The 18814-nt window shown below is 42.3% G+C and overlaps 1 protein-coding gene across 2 annotated transcripts; it reads left to right on the top strand.

Annotated features, from left to right (window-relative positions):
• The first annotated feature begins 248 nt into the window (after nt 1–248).
• On the top strand, nt 249–18518 carry SIGLECL1 (SIGLEC family like 1). Of its 2 annotated transcripts, XM_032169100.2 has the most exons (6): nt 249–543; nt 13094–13216; nt 14489–14770; nt 14898–15003; nt 16566–16722; nt 17761–18518. In XM_032169100.2, the coding sequence occupies exons 2-6, from the start codon at nt 13195–13197 to the stop codon at nt 17776–17778; spliced, it is 585 nt and encodes a 194-aa protein (XP_032024991.1). In that variant the 5' UTR covers nt 249–543; nt 13094–13194; the 3' UTR covers nt 17779–18518. The 2 variants fall into 2 exon arrangements, with proteins under 2 accessions (XP_032024991.1, XP_032024992.1); XM_032169101.2 differs by lacking the exon at nt 14489–14770 and having other exon boundaries at nt 257–543.
• The last annotated feature ends 296 nt before the right edge of the window (nt 18519–18814 follow it).

Below are 18814 nucleotides of genomic sequence, written 5' to 3'. Positions count from 1 at the left end.
AAGCCCATGCAGCCTCTCATTGGTTGTAAAATAAGCACATGCAGCCTCTGATTGGCTGTGTAAAGTAAGCCCATGCAGCCGCTGATTGGCTGTGGGGTGGATGCACTCAACTAAGGATGCGAGCTAGCAGGTCTTGCAGCGGCTATCTCTGTGCAGCCGACTGAGGATCCCTGGTCACACAAGGCTGTGCCTGGCCTGTTGGCGTCCCTGGCAGTTGTTGGGTTCTGGCGGTTGTTGGGTCCCTGGTAGTTGTTGGCGGTTGTTGGGTTCCTTCATTGAACCTGCACTAACTGGCCTTCCAGTCAGCGTCAGTCAGCGGATCCTTGGGCCGTGGGGCAGCCGCAGGTCGGTTAGGCCACCAGAGCGGCTCTCGTGCCAGTGAGGCCCCTGAGAGCTGTTTGGTCAGACAGAGGCTAAATCTGAACAGTCAGGCGGTGAGATATAGTCAGGGGGTTCGCCAGGAGCCAGCGTTCCCCAGCCTCCACCACATCAGTCACCTGGTCAGCCAGAGGGCAGCAGGGGCGACATCCATCTACCAAGAAGGTAAGCAAGCGGCTTGTGGGTTCACAATCAGGTCAGTGCCTTTATGAGTCAACGGTTAGTCCCTTTGAAAACCAGTTAATGAGAAAATCCACTCCCTTCAGAACCTGCCCTGTTCATTAGTTAATTAGGCTCCCGCTAAGTCGGTCTCTTGGTAAATTACACCCCTGCAAGGTACCCAATCATTACTCACACAGTTATCCCATGTGTGTCTATCAGTTTCATTGTTAGTTATCCTGGCTTTCCCTAGAAAATCGTTTTCCTCACCGTAAATAGGTCAGTCATTAGTAAGTCAGCCCTTCCCTTAGAAAGCCGAACACCTTTGCATCATTCACACCCTGCTAAGGAAATACACAGATGGAAGTGTGCTGAGAACAGAGAATATCCTGGAGCCCTTTGGAACAAGAGATAGAAGGAAAATCGAGAGACGTGACGGTCAAGGAAAATAGGCCAGGCGCAGTGGCTCACATCTGTAATCCCAGCACTTTGGGAGGCTGAGGCCGGCGATCACTTGAGGTCAGGAGTTCGAGACCAGCCTGGCCAACATGGTGAAACCCCGTCTCTTCCAAAAATACAAAAATTAGACGGGCATGGTGGCCCGTGCCTGTAGTCCCAGCTACTTGGGAGGCTGAAGCAGGAGAATCACTTGAACCCCGGAGGCAGAGGTTGCAGTGAGCCAAGATCGTGCCACTGCACTCCAGCCTGGGCAACAGAACGAGACTCTGTCTCAAAAAAAAAAAAAGAGAAAGAAAGAAAGAGAGACAGAGAGAGAGAGAGAAAGAGAGAAAGAAAGAAAGGAAAGAAAGAAAGAGAAAGAAAGAGAGAGAGAGAAAGAAAGAAAGAAGAAAAGAAAAGAAAAAGAAAATATAATGGGTTAATGGGTGCATGGGGAGTCATCACATGTATGCTCTAAAGCTGATGGAGAGAAGAAAGAAGAAATCAGAATTTTGTAGTTAAATGGATCATTACATCTCCAGCAGTAAAACCCACTCATGTTACACATGAGGAAATGAGGGAAAAATACTTGACCACAGTTATTCAGTGCTTTACTGGCAAATCCTGGGCCAGGACTTAGACAAGGCTCATTCCGACCATCTAACATGGGCTTTTAAATGGAAGAAAGGGGAAGGAAAAAAAAATTGACAATGCAAAAAGAAAGGGGATATGTGGCGTGAATGAGAGAGGCATTTAACGACCTGGAAACTTGGGCAATATCTTTTTTGTGTGAGAAGGAAAAAGGGCAATCAGTCTGGAGGCTAAGGGTTGGGATCACAGACCACTCAGAGAGATCTGGTAAAACATGCAGAAATATGGAATAGGAAAGGACAGGGCTGGTTCCAGAACTCTGGGAAGGGATTAGGGGTGGTCAAGAGTGGTCCCAGGCTGAGTGTGTTGGCTCACGGCTGTAATTCGAGCTCTTTGGGAGGCTGAGGTGAGAGGATTGCTTGAGCCCAGGAGTTCGAGACCAGCCTGGGTAACATAGTGAGACTCTGTCTCTACAAAAAAAAATTTTCAATTAGCTGGACGTGGTGGCTTGTGCCTATAGTCCCAGCTACTCTGGAGGCTGAGGTGGGAGGATCACTTGAGCCTGGAAAGTTGAGGCTGCAGTGAGCCGTGTTAGTGCCACTGCACTCCAGACCCTGTGTAAAAAAAAAAAAAAAAATGGGGGTTCCAAGTTAAATGCTGATAGGAGCTAAGCAGGGAACCTAATACATAGTAACTAACATTTTTTGAGTGCTTACCGAATGTGAGGTTCTGTTCTACTGACTCATTTAATCTTAACAACAACCCTAAGATGGGTGCTATTATTATACATGATTTTAAAATGAGCAAATAGGCCTAGAGAGAGGTGAAGCCACTTGCACACTATAAAACAGCTAACCTTCATATCTAGGCTTGAATTTAAAATATCTTGACTTGAATTTAAAATAAAAAAAAGATATTTAAAATATCTTGACTTGAATTTAAAATAAAAAAAGAGAGAGAGAAGCTGGTTGTTTGGATTTTTTGTGAAGTGCCCTGATTATTAAATGTTATCCCATTTTAAAAGTTAATTTTAAAAAGTAAGCATTTGTAGGCCAAACAAAACTCATTTATGATTGTTTTTAGCCTCTGAAGCAGGCTGACAGTGAGGGAAGTAACTTACCCAGAATCACCCAGGAAGTAGCGACAAAGATTAGGTCTTCGGACTTCTGGTCCACTTCCAGGAAAAATCTAAGTATACTGTGTCACATCAGGGCTAGCTGATTTATTCTTATATTTTATTCATGAGGAAATGAACTTGGAAAGGAGAATGAACTTCACCATGCTTATACAGCAGTTTTTAAGGCAAAATAGAATCATGAAAAAGACACCACATTTGTAGTCAAAGGTTGAGTCTGAAATCTATCAAACTAACGGCTACATGTCTTGGGGCCAGTCACAGTACTTTTCTGGATCTCTGCCTTCCTCTTTGAAGTGTTGATAATGAGATGTACCTCACACAGTTGTTGAGACTAGGATAAAAGTTAGATAAAATTTCTACGTCTCTAGAGTTGTAAATGGCAACCACAGTTTCTCATTAGGTGTTAACCGAAAAAGTAGTTAGCAGTCATAGCATGATTCAGTCATTCAGAATTGATTCACAGCAGGGCACAGTGGCTCATGACTGTAATCCTAGCACTTTGGGAGGCTGAGGAGGGAGAATTGCTTGAGCCCAGGAGTTCAAAACCAGCCTGGGCAATATAGCAAGACTCGACTCTCTCTCTACAGAAAATATTTTTTTAAAATTAACTGGGTCTAGTGGTGTGCCCTTAAAGTCCCAACTACTCGAGAGACTGATGTGGGAGGACTACTTGAGCTCAGGAGTTCGAGGCTGTAGAGAGCTGTGATTGTACCACTGCACACCAGCCAGGGTGACAGGGTGAGACTCCATCTCTTTAAAAAAAAAAAAAAAAGGATTGATTCACAGTAGCCAGTAGCCAAATAGTAGAAACAACCCAAATGCCATCAGCTGATGAATGGATAAACAAAATGTGGTCTATCCATACAATGGAATATTATTCAACGATAACAACGAAAGGAGTACTGATATCTGGTACAACATGAATTAGCCTTGAAAGCATGCTAAATGAAAGAAGCCAGACACAAAAGACCACATATTATATCATTTCATTTATATACAATGTCCAGAATAGGCAAATTTATAATTACGGAAAATAGATTAGTGGTTGCCTACAACTAGGGGGTGGAGTTGGGGTTTGGGGAAACGGGGAGTAAATGTTAATGGATATTGGTTTTTTTAGGGAGGTGATGAAAGTGCTCTGGAATTAGGTAATGGTGATGTCTGCGTATCTTTATGGATATACTAAAACTCCTAAATTGTGTGCACTTTAAAATGGCGAATTTATGGTATATGAATTATATCTCAATAAAAAATTAATTATAAAAAGGTTAGCTACCTGTAGACCCATGGCTAAATAAAACCCTGAGAATTTTAGGGAAAACTAGATATCCACATGGAAATTGGACACTTACTTTATACCAAATACAAAAATAAACTCAAAATGGGTTAAAGACTTAAATATAGCCAGGCGCAGTGGCTCACGCCTGTAATCCCAGCACTTTGGGAGGCCAAGGAGGGTGGATCATTTGAGGCCAGGAGTTCGAGACCAGCCTGGCCAATATGGTGCAACCCCGTCTCTACTAAAAATACAAAAATTAGCCAGGCATGGTGGAGCACACCTGTAATGCCAGCTACTTAGGAGGCTGAGGCACAAAAATCGCTTGTACCCGCGAGATGGAGGTTGCAGTGAGCGGAGATCATGCCGCTGCACTCCAGCCTGGGCAACAGAGTGGGACCCTGTCTCAAGAAAAAAAAAAAGACTTAAATATAAGACCTGAGATTGTAAAACTACTGAAAGAAAACATTGGAGAAAACTTCTGTATATTTATATGTAATACACAATAAAAATTATTGGTTTGGGAAATAATTTTTTGGATATTTCTGCAAAAACACAGGCAACAAAAGCAAAAATTGACATGCAAGATTGCACCAAAGTAGTTTCTGAACAGCAAAGGGAACAATCAACAGAGTGAAGAGACAACCTACAGAATGGGAGAAAATATTTGCAAAGCATCCACCTAATAAGGGGCTAATATCCAAAATACATAAGGAACTCAAACAACTCAATAGCAAAAAAATCAAATAACCCAATTTAAAAAATGGGCGAGGACCTGAATAGGCATTTCATAAAAGAAGACATACCAAAATGGCCAACAGGTATATAAAAAAAATGCCTGACATCACTAATCATCAGAGAAATGCAAATTAAAACCACAGATATCACCTTATACCTATTAGATGGCTGTATCAATAAGGCCAAAGATAGCAAGTGTTGATGAGGATGTGGGCAAAAGTAAACCTGGTTCCTACACTGTTGGTGGAAATGTAAATTGGTAAAACCACTATGGAAAATAGTATGGCGTATCCTTAAAAAATTAAAAATAGAACTACCATATGATTCAGCAATCCCACTTCTAGGCATATATTTGACAGAAATGAACTCAGTATCTTGAAGAGATATCTGCATTCCTGTGTTCATTGCAGGATTATTCACAATAGCCCAGATGTGGAATCAACCTAAGTGTCCATTAATAGATGAGTAAAGAAAATATTATATATGTGTACACACATGCGCACGTGCACACACACACACACCATTCAAATAATGTCATTTTGTTCAACATTCTCTAATCGTAAGAGAAAAAAATCAGTTCCCCGCCGGGACCAGTATCTGTGTGGAGTTTGCATGTTCTTATACATGGTAAATTGGTTTCATTTTACATCATTTCACTTAAAGTAGCAGTGTCCAAGAACTGAATGATGATGGTAAGTGAGGATTTATTGTGTGCACACACACACACACACACACACACAGTGGAAGTTATTCAGTCTTAAAAAAGGACATCTTGCCATTTGCAACAATGTAAATAAACCTGAAAGACGTTATGCTATGTGAAACAAGTCAGACACAGAAAGACAAGTACTGCATGATCTCACTTATATGTAGAATCTAAGGAAGTCAAATGCATAAAAGCAAAGTATAGAATGGTGGTTGCCAGGGCTGAGGGCTAAGGGAAATGAGATATTGGTCAAGGGGTACAAAGTTTCAGCTAGGCAGAATAAGTTCTGGAGGTTTCATGTGCACCATGGTGACTATAGTAAATGATACTGTACTGTATACTTGAAATTTTATGACAGTAAATATTAAGTGTTCTCACCACCAAAAAAACGGTAACTGTGAAGTGATGATTATGTTAATTCACTGGATTGTGGTAACCATTCCACAGTGCATACATACATCAAAACATCATGTCGTACACCTTAAGTATATACAATTTTTATTTGTCAGTTATACATCAATAAAGCTGGAATTAAAAAACTGAAAATTCTATAATCTCATCTGTGATCACTGCTCTATCCATAGGTAAGCACTGGTATCAAATTATACATCATTCTGGATCTTTGTTTTACTCATTCATGTATGTATAGTTATGAGTGTATTATATATGAATATGTAGATATATATTTACATATTATATATATAAAGCTTTTATATAAATGACAAATAATCCAGTTTTCATTTAAAGATTGTGAAGTATTTCAGACATATAGAAAGATATAAATAAGATATAAATATGGTATAATGAGCATACACCCACCACCAGCTTAACATTGAAAACACTGGCTGGGCACGGTAGCTTACACCTGTAACCCCCGCATTTTAGGAAGCCCAGGCGGGAGGATTGCTTGAGCCTAGGAGTTCAAGACCAGCCTGGGCAACATAACAAGATCCCATCTCTACATAAATTAAAAAATTAGTCAGGCATGGTGGCACATGCCTGTAATCCCAGCTACTTGGGAGGCTGAGGTGGGAAGATTGCTTGAGCCTGGGAGGTCAAGACTGCAGTGAGCTGTGAATGCTCCGTTGCACTCCATCCAGCCTGGGTGATAGAGCAAGAACCTGTCTCAAAAAAAAAAAAAAAAAAGAAAGACAAGAAAGAAAGAAAACACTACCCCTGGTATACTCCCTTCCCCAAACACATCTCCCACTCTCAAACATAGAGATAACTGCTATTCCGAATTTGACATTTTATTCTGTGTACTAAGGAACTTAACCTTGCCTGAAGAGAGGGCTGGCCTTTGCCCTTGGCTTCTGGAAGACACTCCCTAGCTCTTAGAATGTCACACCTCATATGGGGCGTCTTTGTTTGCCCAGGGACCTTGCATCACACTGAATATTCTAGAAATGTGATTTAGGGTGAGGGCTGGCCACACCAGATAATGTTAACAATGTGATTTAGAGTGGAAGCAATACCAGATAGTCTAACAATGTGATTTGGAATAGGGGCTTTGGATCAAATGGTATCAGCTCAACTTCAGGAGGAGCTGGATGCTAAGATCCACCATGAGGGAAGTCACCGTGTTACACGATGGAGGCCCAATAAAAACACTGGACACAAGGCTTGGGTGAGCTTCTTTAGTTGACAATACTACGCATATTGTCACACATTATCACCAGGAAAGTTAAGTTACGCTGGCCGTGACTCCACAAGGAGAGGATAACTAGAAGCTTTGTGTGGGGAACTTCTGGCCTCTGCCCTGTGTGTCTTCCTTTGGCTGATTTTAATCTCTATCCTTTAGTTGTAGTAAACAGTAATCATGAGTATAACAGCTTTCAGTGAATTCTGTGAGTACTTCTAGTGAATTACCAAACCTAAGGGTAGTCTTGGGGTTCTAAAACCTTGCAAATGATTTGAGAACTGAGGGTAATCAGTTGGTGTCAGAAATGAGGAGATCTTGTGGACCATTCCCTAACTTTTCAGTTGTATCAGAAATGTATCACTAGAACAGCCTTGACTCACTGAAACATGTGGTTTGAGAAGAGGAAGGATGTGAAGTCAAGATGATAAGCCTTTGATTCCTGGGCTGCCCTGTGGTCACCCGTGGGTATAGAAATGCAGCTGTTCTGCAAACAGTTACAGGAGGTAAAAGTTACCATTGCTTTTTCAATACAATGGATCCAACCCCCAAGGAGCTGACCCACTGGATGCATAAGGAAACAAACTAAATAGGCAATCCCTTTGCTATTTTTATCTGTAATCGTTAAAATGAAAGTGGCTGAGGCGGATCCTGATGCTGGCCCAATCTTGGGCTCTGGCCAGCCTGAGCTACAGTTGCTAGCCTCAGGGCTGCTGCTAAAGGGAAAAGTTAGGCTGAAATGACAGATGGCAAAGAAAATTAGAGTGGTTCACCAGAGAGTGAGAAAAGACGAACATTTCTAAGAGGGTGGAAATCTTTAAACAGTTATTAAGAAATGAGATGAGTTAAGCAGACATTGAGGGAGTCAAAACAAAGGTCTCAATGGAGCACTCTTCGAAATTAGATGGGGCAGTGAGAACCCAGACGGGCCTCCAGTGTTGAAGGGCCCCCATCAAGTCTGCTATATTTACCCTAGTTTGGAGGAATTTTAAAAGCCAGAAGGCAAACACGACAATGCGAAATCTGACCTCAGATCTTCTGCAGGAACTAACATGTTATCTAATCAAGATAAACGACAAAAGGGCCTGGGTTGTTTGGCCTGACCCCTAACTGAGGATCCAAAGTCATATGCACATTAGTGGTAAAATAGTCAGGGGATGGATAAGAGATATTCCTGGGACTCACATGGGAGCCTTATACACTGCGATTCCAAAAAGGTTGGTGAAATTCTAATAGCATCTATGGTTAGATTGCGAAGACATAGGATTGCAAAGGTGGATGAGATTCAGATGAAACTTTGGATGAAAACTGGAATGTTTGGACAGACTGTGTGAATATGTTATGTGAATGTATTTACCTAAATGTACTATGAGGAAAGATATTGTGTCCAACTAGGGAAGAGTTCCCCTACGTACTATTATGAAACAGAAGGCATGTAAATCTTCCCTTCAACCAATATTGATTGAATATGCTAAATAGGAACCAATAAGATTGCCCAAGCCCACACTAATTGTTAATTTGAAATAGTACAGGATATCTGGTGGACAAAACATGTTAGAAGCTTAATGTTTGCTTTATTTAGGCAGACTGGAGCTAAGGCCAGTGAGCACCACCCAGTGGTGAATGCTGGGATTTGGGGCCAGAAAATGTTCAATTGGATGACAACTAGCTGCCTGTTGGGCTTTGAGTCTGCCCCATCATTGAAGGACATAATAATCCTGACACCTGAAATCCTCACGATGTGTTTGTAATGTTGGAAAAACACTGTAGTAAGGAAGGCCATGCCCAAAAGAGTCTCATAATAAAATGGAAATTGTTTATATAGGAACATGCTACCAGGGAAATGCAAGGAGGTACTCGTTATATTTATGAACAGGTGGCCTTTTTCCCTACTGAAGAGCTGCGAGATCCTATTATTACTTGGATGATGTCTGTTAATAGCTCTTGATTGACCAGCTAAGAGCTGTTTGATTTATGGATGGCAATTCCAAAGTGAATTAATAACATCCTATTTGGAAGACCTGCACTCATACTGAGGAAGGTAAAAACAAGTCACTTCAGTGGGCTGAACTGCCTCTACATTTGGGTTTTTACCAATTCATGGGCAATGGCCAATGGCCTGGCCATATGGTCAGGCAGATGGGCAATGGGAGACTGTACTATTAAAAGGATGCCTATATAGGGTACAGCCTTATGGAATTCACTATAGCCAGTATCTCAAAAGACCTGTTCATACCCCCTACAAATGATAAACAGAGAAACAGACCTCCTTCCTCCCAAAAAGGCAGTTAATATCCTACCTTTTATGCTGGACATTTCTTGGCAACTTTTAAAGGATTTTTACTACTTGTGCGTGCATTCTTAAACACTTGATTTTGCCCAGTTTTTTTCAAATTTTAAAGAAATGCTGCCATACATTATTACTTACTTGTGTCTGGCTTTGTTCATTCTATATTTTATTCATAAGAATGGTCCATGTTGTTGCATCTAGCATTAGCTCATAGGTTTTTGTTGCTGTGTAGTATCTCATTTTTTAAAATTCTGTGTTTACTGCCATTTGGATTAACTTTTTAGCTATTTTTAAATAATACCACTGTAAACATTTTTGCATTGCTTTTTGGCATACATATTCACAAACATTTCTATAATATATATATCTGGGAGTGGAATTGAGGGTCATAGAGTATGTATATGTATCTTCTGCTTTGATAAATAACTTTGTTGCCCTGATTTATATTTCCACCAATAGTGTGTGAAAGTTGAGTACCACATTCTCACCAAGACTTGATATATTGTCTTGGATATGTACTGGTATCTGATGGTTTTAACAGGCATTTTGCTGGTTATTAATGAGATTTTAAATATTTTCATGGAAATTTTGTTAAGATTTGTCTTATGATCGAGCTATGGTCAATTTCTGTAAATGTTCTCTGTGTGCCTACAAAGACATTGCATTCTGCAGTTATTGACTGCAGTATTCTCTACACATTTTTGGTCAAATTTGCCGATGAAGTTGTTGAAATCTTTATATATTCCAATAGTCTGTTTGTTCTATCAGTTTCTGAGAGAACAGTGATTAAAATGTCACACTACTGTTGTGGATGTCTGTTTCTCTTTTTATTTTTGTAGATTTTTTGCTGTATATATTTTTGGACTATGTTAGTAGGGAAACACAAATTTTAAATATATACTTTATTCCTGTTAATGTCATCTTATCATTAGGAGATATGCCATTCTATCTTTGGTAATGCCTTTTGCTTAAAGTCTGCTTTATGGGATGTTAATGTAGGTATGTCTACATTACCTGGCTTTCTGGTTGGTATTTGCTTGGTATATGTTTTCATTCTTTGGTGTTTTTTTTTCTTTTTTTTTTTTTTTGAGATGGAGTCTTGATCTGTCGCCCAGGCTGGAGTGCAGTGGCGTGATCTCAGCTCACTGCAAGCTCCGTCTCCCAGGTTCACACCATTCCCCTGCCTTGGCCTCCCGAGTAGCTGGGATTACAGGCGCCCCCCCACCACACCCGACTAATTTTTTTGTATTTTTAGTAGAGATGGGGTTTCACCGTGTTAGCCAAGATGGTGTCGATCTCCTGACCTCGTGATCCGTCTGTCTCGGCCTCCCAAAGTGCTGGGATTACAGGCATGAGCCACCGCGCCCGGCCAATTCTTTGGTTCTTTAACTGTCCTTAACACTTATGCTTTGGTTGTGTCTTTTGTAAACAGCATAGAGTTTGGCTTTGCTTCTTTTTTCCAATATGATGATCTTAGATTCATAACTGGATAATTTAAGCCATTTATATTTAGTTTAATCACTGATGTATTGGAGTTTAAATCTAACATCTAGGTACATGATTTCTACTTGTCCCAACCATTCTATATTCTCTTTTGTATCCTTTCTGTTTGTTTCTCTGTCTTTATTTTCAAACAAGCTTTTGAATCAAAGTACAATTTTATACAGATAAATATTAATACAGATAGTAAGTATACAACTCAAATTATCACAAAGGGAGCAGACCAGTGTAACCACCACTGAGGTCAAGAAATAGAACATTAACAACACCCCAAACACTCCACTCATGTACTACACCATCCATTACCCTCTTTATCCTTGCTATGTTCTGGATGCAAGCACGTTGTATGTGTTGCAAGTATGTTCTCCAGCCCTGTAACTTGCATTTGTCCTCCTTCATGGTATCTTTTGATGCAGAAATTAATTCTGATACAGTCCATTTTATCCATATTTCCTCATAGCTAGTGCTTTTTGGCCCTTTTAAAGAAATATTTGCTTACCTAAAACTTACCAAGATACTCTCCTATATTGTATTCAAGAATTCTGCTGACCAATATGGTAGCTACTAACTACATATGGCTATTGACCCCTTATATTGTGGCTAGGCTGAATTGAAGTGTGCTGTAAGCGTAAAATATATACAAGATTTTGAAGAGTGTATAAAGAATGTACCAGATCTTAACAATTTTGTGTTGGTTGCATGTTGAAATATTGGGTTAGGTTCAATATGAATAACCTAGTGAATAGCCTAGGTTTCTTTCACTAGGTTAAATGAAACATCATTAAAATTAATTTTAACCATTTCTTCCTTTTTAATGTGGCTACTAGAAAATTTAAAATTATACATGTAGTCCACATTTATAGCTCACATTATATTTCTTCACACAGCACTGTTCTAGAAAAAAAGTCTAAGGACTTTCCCAATGTCCCTAGAAGTTATTTTTATGTATGACATGAGGTAGGGGTCTTATTTCCTTTTGCTGCATGCCTATCCAGTTATTCTGACACAATTTATTCAAAAGAGAGTCCTTTAGCTTCTATGCAGTGCCATATTTATCCTAAACCAAGTGATCACGTATGTATAGGTATTTTTCTCAACCATATAGCCTGTCCCATTGGTATTTTTATTTATCCTTGTGTCAATACCATACTCTCTGAATTATTATGTATGTATGTATGTATTTTATTTATTTACTTACTTATTTTGAGATAGAGTCTTCCTCTGTTGCCCAAGCTACAGTGCAGTGGTGTGATCACGGCTGACTGCAGCCTTGACCTCCCCACCTCAGGTGATCCGCTCACCTTAACCTTTTAAGTAGCTGGGACTACAGGTGCCTACCACCACACCCAGATAATTTTTGTATTTTTTGTAGAAACAGGGTTTTATCATGTTGCCCAAGCTGGAATTACTATGGACTTTTAAGTCATGATATCTAGTAGGAATTGGAATTGGCCATTTTTTTGAGACAGGGTCTCGTGCTGTCTCTTTTTTTTAATAGAAATTTACTGAAAACAAATTTATTAAATAAATATCTACATGGGATATAAAAGGGAACATTGTGCCATGCTATACAACATTACTTACACCATTCATTTCAAATTTTATGGCAAAACAATTATACTGTGGTGGGGAGATGTTGTTTTACACTTCTCACCAAAATAAACATTATCATATTTTTCCTGAGAGAATGTCAACACTTTTCTATGTTAAGTGATCACACCACTGCAATCCAGACTGGGTGACAGAGAGAGAGAAAGACCCTGTCTCAAAAACAAAAACAAACCGGGCATCGTGGCTTATGCCTGTAATCTCAGCTCTTTGGGAGGCCAAGGCGGGTCAGGTGTTTGAGACCAGCCTGGCCAACATGGTGAAACCTCATCTCTACTAAAACTACAAAAATTAATTGGCCATGGTGGTGAATACCTGTAATTCCAGCTACTCTGGAGGCTAAGGCAGAAGAGTTGCTTGAACATGGGAGACGGAGATTGCAGTGAGCCGAGATCGAGCCACTGCACTCCAGCCTGGGCGACAGAGTAAGATCCCGTCTCAAAAAACAAAAATAAAACAAAGAATAAACGAGACATGACACTGAGGCTTCACAAACGATCTTAGTTGCCTCCCTGTCCCTACATGCTCACGAGCGTCTCATCCCATATAATTCTTGCTTCTCCAAGTGAATAGGCCTTCATGATGACCAGAGACAGAAGCCCCTGACTTGAGATCCCCGCATCCTCTTTCAGTTACCCATCACCTCACTCCTTCTGAACCACATGGTTCTGATGTCAGAGCCAGCGTACTAAAGAGCTTCTGCTGTTCCTGAGAACTGTTGCTGCTGCAAGTGATGCTTCCACTGCCACAGCTGGGTAAGTAAGGTGAGAAGCAGCACTGAAGGTGTGTTTGGAATCCAAGACTCCAGGGCCTGGGTGTTGGCAGGGCAGAGGATGGGCTATGGAGGCATGGAGAAAGAGGACATACGGGCATAAGTACCAAATAATCAACGTGAATTAGACATCTTCTGTGTGTCAGATTTTGACAGGGCTGGGGTGTCTGAAGCAAATAGCAAATTGGGAAGGGAGAGGGATGGAGAGTGCGGGTGCTATGAAGGCATGAGGACACTAAGAGCTGTTTAAGACATTACTGGAAGTCCTGAAGTTAAGTTTTTCAGCGTTTCCATGGGCACACTTTGCCAGATGGAAAAGACAATTCAGAGAACAGCCGTAGAGGGGGCCGTACATGACAGTGCCCCGCAAATTCCTCAACAGCGCCCCGCAAGTGACTCAGGTAAAGAGACCGAGATCAGGAGCTACTGGTTAGGGGAAAATTACCCCTTTCTTCCAGTAACCTCAAAAAACTTCAATGAAAAAGTGTGTGTCAACACTGAAGACAGATTCCTCACTATTAGAGACCTTGATGAATGTGACTGTTCCGTCCTAATCCATGATATTCATCAAATGGCCACCATGTCCTACCTGTTCTAAATAGACCGAGGCAGTTTCCAACATTCTTACACAGAAGATGCCATAGTACATTTGGCTTCCAGTGAATGTTCCACCAAAGGCCACTTGGGACCGGGAAGAAGGAAATTAAGAAAGGTGTTCTGTTTATTGAATGGGTAATACTTCACTACGCACTGAGCTGGGTGCACTGCAAATCTTGGGGCATTCATTCTTATAACAATGATAATATGAGATAGGTTCAGCAAATATCCCGATTTTCCAGGCTAGGAAACAGCAATGATAAAGGCAGTGACTTGCCCACCAGCATCCAGACAGTAAGTGATGGAGGGAGAATTCATCATAGAACCTAAGAGGAACATTGCAGGTGGGAAGAAGAGAAGCAGAGTAGGAGATCTGGCTTGGACTTCTAGCCTTGCGAGGTAGGTAAGGGATCACAGACAATGTAGAGCCTCAGAAAATTTACTTGCCACCCTTCAAGAAGGTCTAGCGATCAGGTTCAGGCCAGATGAGTGGAGAAGATAGAGGGGAACTGGTCTGTGAGGCCTGAATCCTGTGGGCTTCCAGAAAGTCCTTCTGAAGCTCCTTGTGAATAGCAAATAAAGAGAAGGCTGCATCCTGGAGAAACTGGAAGAGGGAAGTCAGGATGCCTTGCTGACTCCTGACCCTTCCTCCCCACAGTACCTGCTAAGCTGGTCAACTCCTCTTGCTCCTTGGAGAAGACACTGCAGTGCAGCTGTTCCTTCCACGGGATTCCCACACCCTCTGTGCAGTGGTGGATGGGAGGAGTCCCCGTGGGTGTGGATGGCATGGATGGCAGCCTCCAAGTGACTTCCACCATGTCTGGCCCCTGGGCTAACAGCACCATCAGCCTAACTGAAGAGCCAGAAATGGGCATGAGACTTCTCTGTGAGGGGAAGAACCAAAACAGAACCCACGCTTTGAGCATCCTACTGATGTCAAGTGAGGGTGCGGGGGGCTCAGTGACTGGGTGAGGACAATAAACGGGATGGGGACAGTCACTGGGGCTAGAGAGTGGAGCAGAGTTTTGGCTCTGATGCGAAACTTCTCACATGCTCTCTGCTTCCAGGAAAGAGCTCTTTGGCTTCCCAGGCCTTCGTGAAAGGGCTGATCCAGGGTGCTATCTATGCGGGAATTGTAATTGCGCTGCTCTTCCTCTGCCTCCTCCCTCTCATGTGAGTACTAGGGTTAAAATTCACCTGCAGGCCTACTACCCGGCAGGCCCTGGCTGCAGCCCTGGCACAGAGAGAGAGCAAAGACAGGACCCCTCCCCTCAAGGAGCTTAGGGTCTAAAGAGGGAAAGATGTACCGAACATGGTCACCACAATCCAGGGCCGTGAGGACTATACAGAGCCATAAAACTGCATCATAAAACAGACACTTTCAACACATTTTATAAAGGAGAAGGCCAAGAAGAGGCTTGGCAGCCCTGGAGAAGGCAGCGGCGAGTCCCCGGGGTGCTGTCTGTGGTGGGCCTGCAGGGCTCAGTACTCATTAGCTTTGTGGAAAGTATTAACAGTACAGGTTGAGTATCTAATCCAAAAATCCAAAATCCAAAATGCTCCAAACTCCAGAAGTTCTCGAGGCACTGACATAATGCCACAAGTAGAAAATTCCACACCTGACCTCCTGTGATAGTTCAATGCACACAAACTTTATTTCATGCACAAAATAATTTTAAATATTATATAAAATTACCTTCAGGCCATGTGTATAAGGTATATATGAAACATAAATGAATTTTGTTTTTATACTTGGCTCCTATCCCCAAGATATGTCATTATGTATAAACAAATATTCCAAAATCTAAGAAAAAAAAATTGAAATCTGAAACACTTCTGGTCCCAGGCATTTCAGATAAGGGATACCAAACCTTCGTATGCAGATGCCCAGAGGCATGTTTGAGGCATTTCCAGTGCCTTTGTATAATGTCAGGTGCATTGAGAGTGCCAGGTAATGGCTAAAAATGAGGTTGAAAGACATCCTTGGTGTTGGTTCACAGGGTGTTAAAACTTAGCTGCATGTATTAGCTAGAAGCATGGAGTGAGAAGGGCTGAGTTGCAGGAAGTCAGGCCAGAGAGTCGGGCAGGGGAGCCTGTCCAGACAGCTTTGACTGAATCCTCAGTTCGGAGCACTCTCAGGAAGAGTGCTAAGCTGTGAAGGAAAGCTTGAGCTTGGGGTGGGACACAGATTAGAGAAAGTGACAGCCAGAAGGTCAGAGGCCAGGCAGGAAGCTGGTACAGGGGACTAGGCAGGAAGCTGGTACAGGGGACTAGGCAGGAAGGTACAGGGGACTAGGCAGGAAGCTGGTACAGGGGACTAGGCAGGAAATAGTAGGCCTGACCTGGGGCAAGTGATGAGGGGCAGCCAGAGAGGTGGGACTTGGGCATGGCCAGCTATGGGGAGACCAAGATGAGGAGTGAGGTGTCAGGGCAAACTGAGGAGCTATTTTCAAAGTATAATCAACTGGACTTGAAGACCAGTAACAATCTCTCTGCCAGTTGCAAGGCCCTTTCGTAGCTGACCTCATCTGAGCCCCACAGCCTAATAAGCAGGGTATCCCCATTATTCAGAGTGTGAAACTAATTCCCAGAGAGGATGTGTGGCTTGCCCTAGGTCATACGGCAAGCTGGTACTGTTGTTGAGGCTCTAAATCAGAAGTTCTGGTCAAGATAGAGCCCATTTGGGGATTCAGGGAGATGGAGAGCCAGAACCAATCCAAGGCTTATTTCCTTAGAGTGAAACATATCAGAAAGAAGCAGGCGAAGAAAGCTGCAGCGATCAGAGCAAAAAAGAGCTCGAAAGTCAGAGCAAGCCAAGAACTCGAGATGTCTCTGAAGCCTGAGGAACCAGGAAAACCCGTAGTCGCCACATTTTCTGAGAGCCGGATATTGGTATGTACCTATTGCGTCTGGAATCTAGTCTATCGGAATACCGATAATCAGACCCACAGGGAAAGGAGACACAGTGTTTTGAAGGTGTTCTCATCCTCAATCCTGCAGGATACCTAATGCTAGAGTGTGCTTTCAGGTCATTTCATAAATAGGAAGCTAAGGCCCAGAGAGGGGAAGGATGAAAGTTAAGAAAAACAATTTAAAGAACAATTAAAATCAATTTACACACACACACCGTACATTGAATCCCCACTGAAAAGGCAGTTGGGGAAAATCCTAATAGCAGTTGTAGCATCAGAGTGGAAACCAAGGATTTGGCCTCTGAGTGTATGGCCGGCAGCAGTCAGCTTGGTGTAGATGCCACAGGCCAAGTCAGCCTGAAGTGGTTAGAGATTAGGCCAAGCCCAGGTTACTCATTCATTCACCCTGTACCCCACATCCTCAACAGGGCTTGGAAGATACAGTGTCCAAGGTTGCTAGGCCTCACTGTTGTTTACTCGTTTATGATTTTCCAGAATCAGAATTGTCCTGCTGCCCTCCTAACACCCCGCATGAACAGTTAGTGTCCTTTTGTGGATAAACCATGTGTTAAATTCCGCCAATATTTCCTGCAATGTCTCCTAATCTTTGTGCTGGGCAATGCTGGGGTCTCAGAAATGGGCCAAAGGCCTTGTCCTCAGAGAGCAACTAGACTGGTGGAGAAGGCACCTTCACCTTAGGGGATGCTGAGCTAGGGAGTTACGGTGGTGCAGAAGAGGGAGGGACCAAACCTACCTGAGGAAGTCAGGCAAAATTCCCTGAGGAGTCTGGGGAACAGTCAGTGTTACTGGTACTGAAGATGCGCAGAGAGGAACCAGAGGCAGAAGACCGAATTGCAGGCAGCAACCATGGGGTTGTGAGGAAGGGCTAAGCCAGGGCTCGCTACACATTGCCTTAATTCTGTGCACAAGGGGGTGTCTTTTTAAGATTTGGATGCCTCACCTCTAGACCTGTTCCCACATTCTTTTTTCTTTGTCCTATTTTGCACCTCGCTTTTAGGAAAAGCAAGATAAATGAGCCAGCTAAGCCTGTGGAATGTGCATCATACCTGGAGTCACCATTATCCCCGGAATTACAAAAGTCTGCAAAATGTATAGAGCCCACAGAAACCTTAGAGGCTATAATAAACCTGGAGCCCCCTGGACTCTCCTCAGCTCATAAAACCCTCTCAATTCCCACACATCTCTTACACTCATTCTCCATGAACAAGTGGTTACTCTTAGACCTAGTTTTAGAACCTCTGAAGACAAACTTTGTAATTTGTTGTTTGGCTAAACCAGAAGAAATCTGCACCACCCTGGGAAGGTGTCAAAAGAAGGAAAAATACATGTGACGATATGAATCAAGTCCATCAGCAAGTTGCTTTTGAGCGCCTACTGTGTGTCAGTGCCTGAGATACACCTACAAGAGCGCCAGGCTTTCAAGCCTTCATACCTGGATAGAATCCCAACGTCAGTGCTTGGTGGCTGTCTATCTTTGGACAAGATCTTTCATTCCCCAGCCCTTGAACACCACATGACCCATACCTGGCTGGAGAGTGGGTGAAAAGTACTGTTCAGAGATGCAGGTGAGAAAAAACATGGCGATGGGCCCTGAATGCCAAGATTCATTGGAACTTTGGAGCTTTATCTTGTAGGACCTTAACCTGACTCCCTTAGAATGTAAGTTCCAAGAGAACAGGGACTTTGTCTGCCTTGTTTTCTACTTTTATCACCAGCACCCAGAATGATGCCTAAAATACAATAAGATCTCAAGAATGTTTGTCAAATGATTTAATTAATTAATTAATTATAAGCTGTTGTAAGGTTTGAAGCAAGCAAGTAGAGTGACCAGATATATACAGAAAAATCATTTCCCTACCCTGACCCCACATATGACATATTTGGAATGGGTAAGGCTGGAGGTGAAGATGCTAGTTAGGAGGTTATCGCAACAGTTCTTGGCCAGATTGAAACGCAGGCATGCAAGGAATGGGAAAGGGATTCTGGCATTAGAATGAACCACAACTGTGTATTGTTCCTCTCAGAATGGATGACAACCTCCTTTCTAGCTA

Source organism: Hylobates moloch, unplaced genomic scaffold, assembly GCF_009828535.3.
Source record: "Hylobates moloch isolate HMO894 unplaced genomic scaffold, HMol_V3 SCAFFOLD_12, whole genome shotgun sequence".
In the NCBI taxonomy this organism is placed as follows: Eukaryota; Metazoa; Chordata; class Mammalia; order Primates; family Hylobatidae; genus Hylobates; species Hylobates moloch.
The sequence above is the reverse complement of the archived record's forward strand: the minus strand, read 5'-3'. Positions and strand labels throughout refer to the sequence as shown.

What these genes read in the sequence shown, in the direction of transcription:
- SIGLECL1 (XM_032169100.2), top strand. Translation starts at nt 13,195, where the DNA reads ATGCTTCCACTGCCACAGCTGG. An exon ending in GCTTCCACTGCCACAGCTGG is followed by an intron (nt 13,217 to 14,488) that starts GTAAGTAAGGTG and finishes TCCTCCCCACAG; the next exon opens with TACCTGCTAAGCTGGTCAAC. An exon ending in GAGCATCCTACTGATGTCAA is followed by an intron (nt 14,771 to 14,897) that starts GTGAGGGTGCGG and finishes CTCTGCTTCCAG; the next exon opens with GAAAGAGCTCTTTGGCTTCC.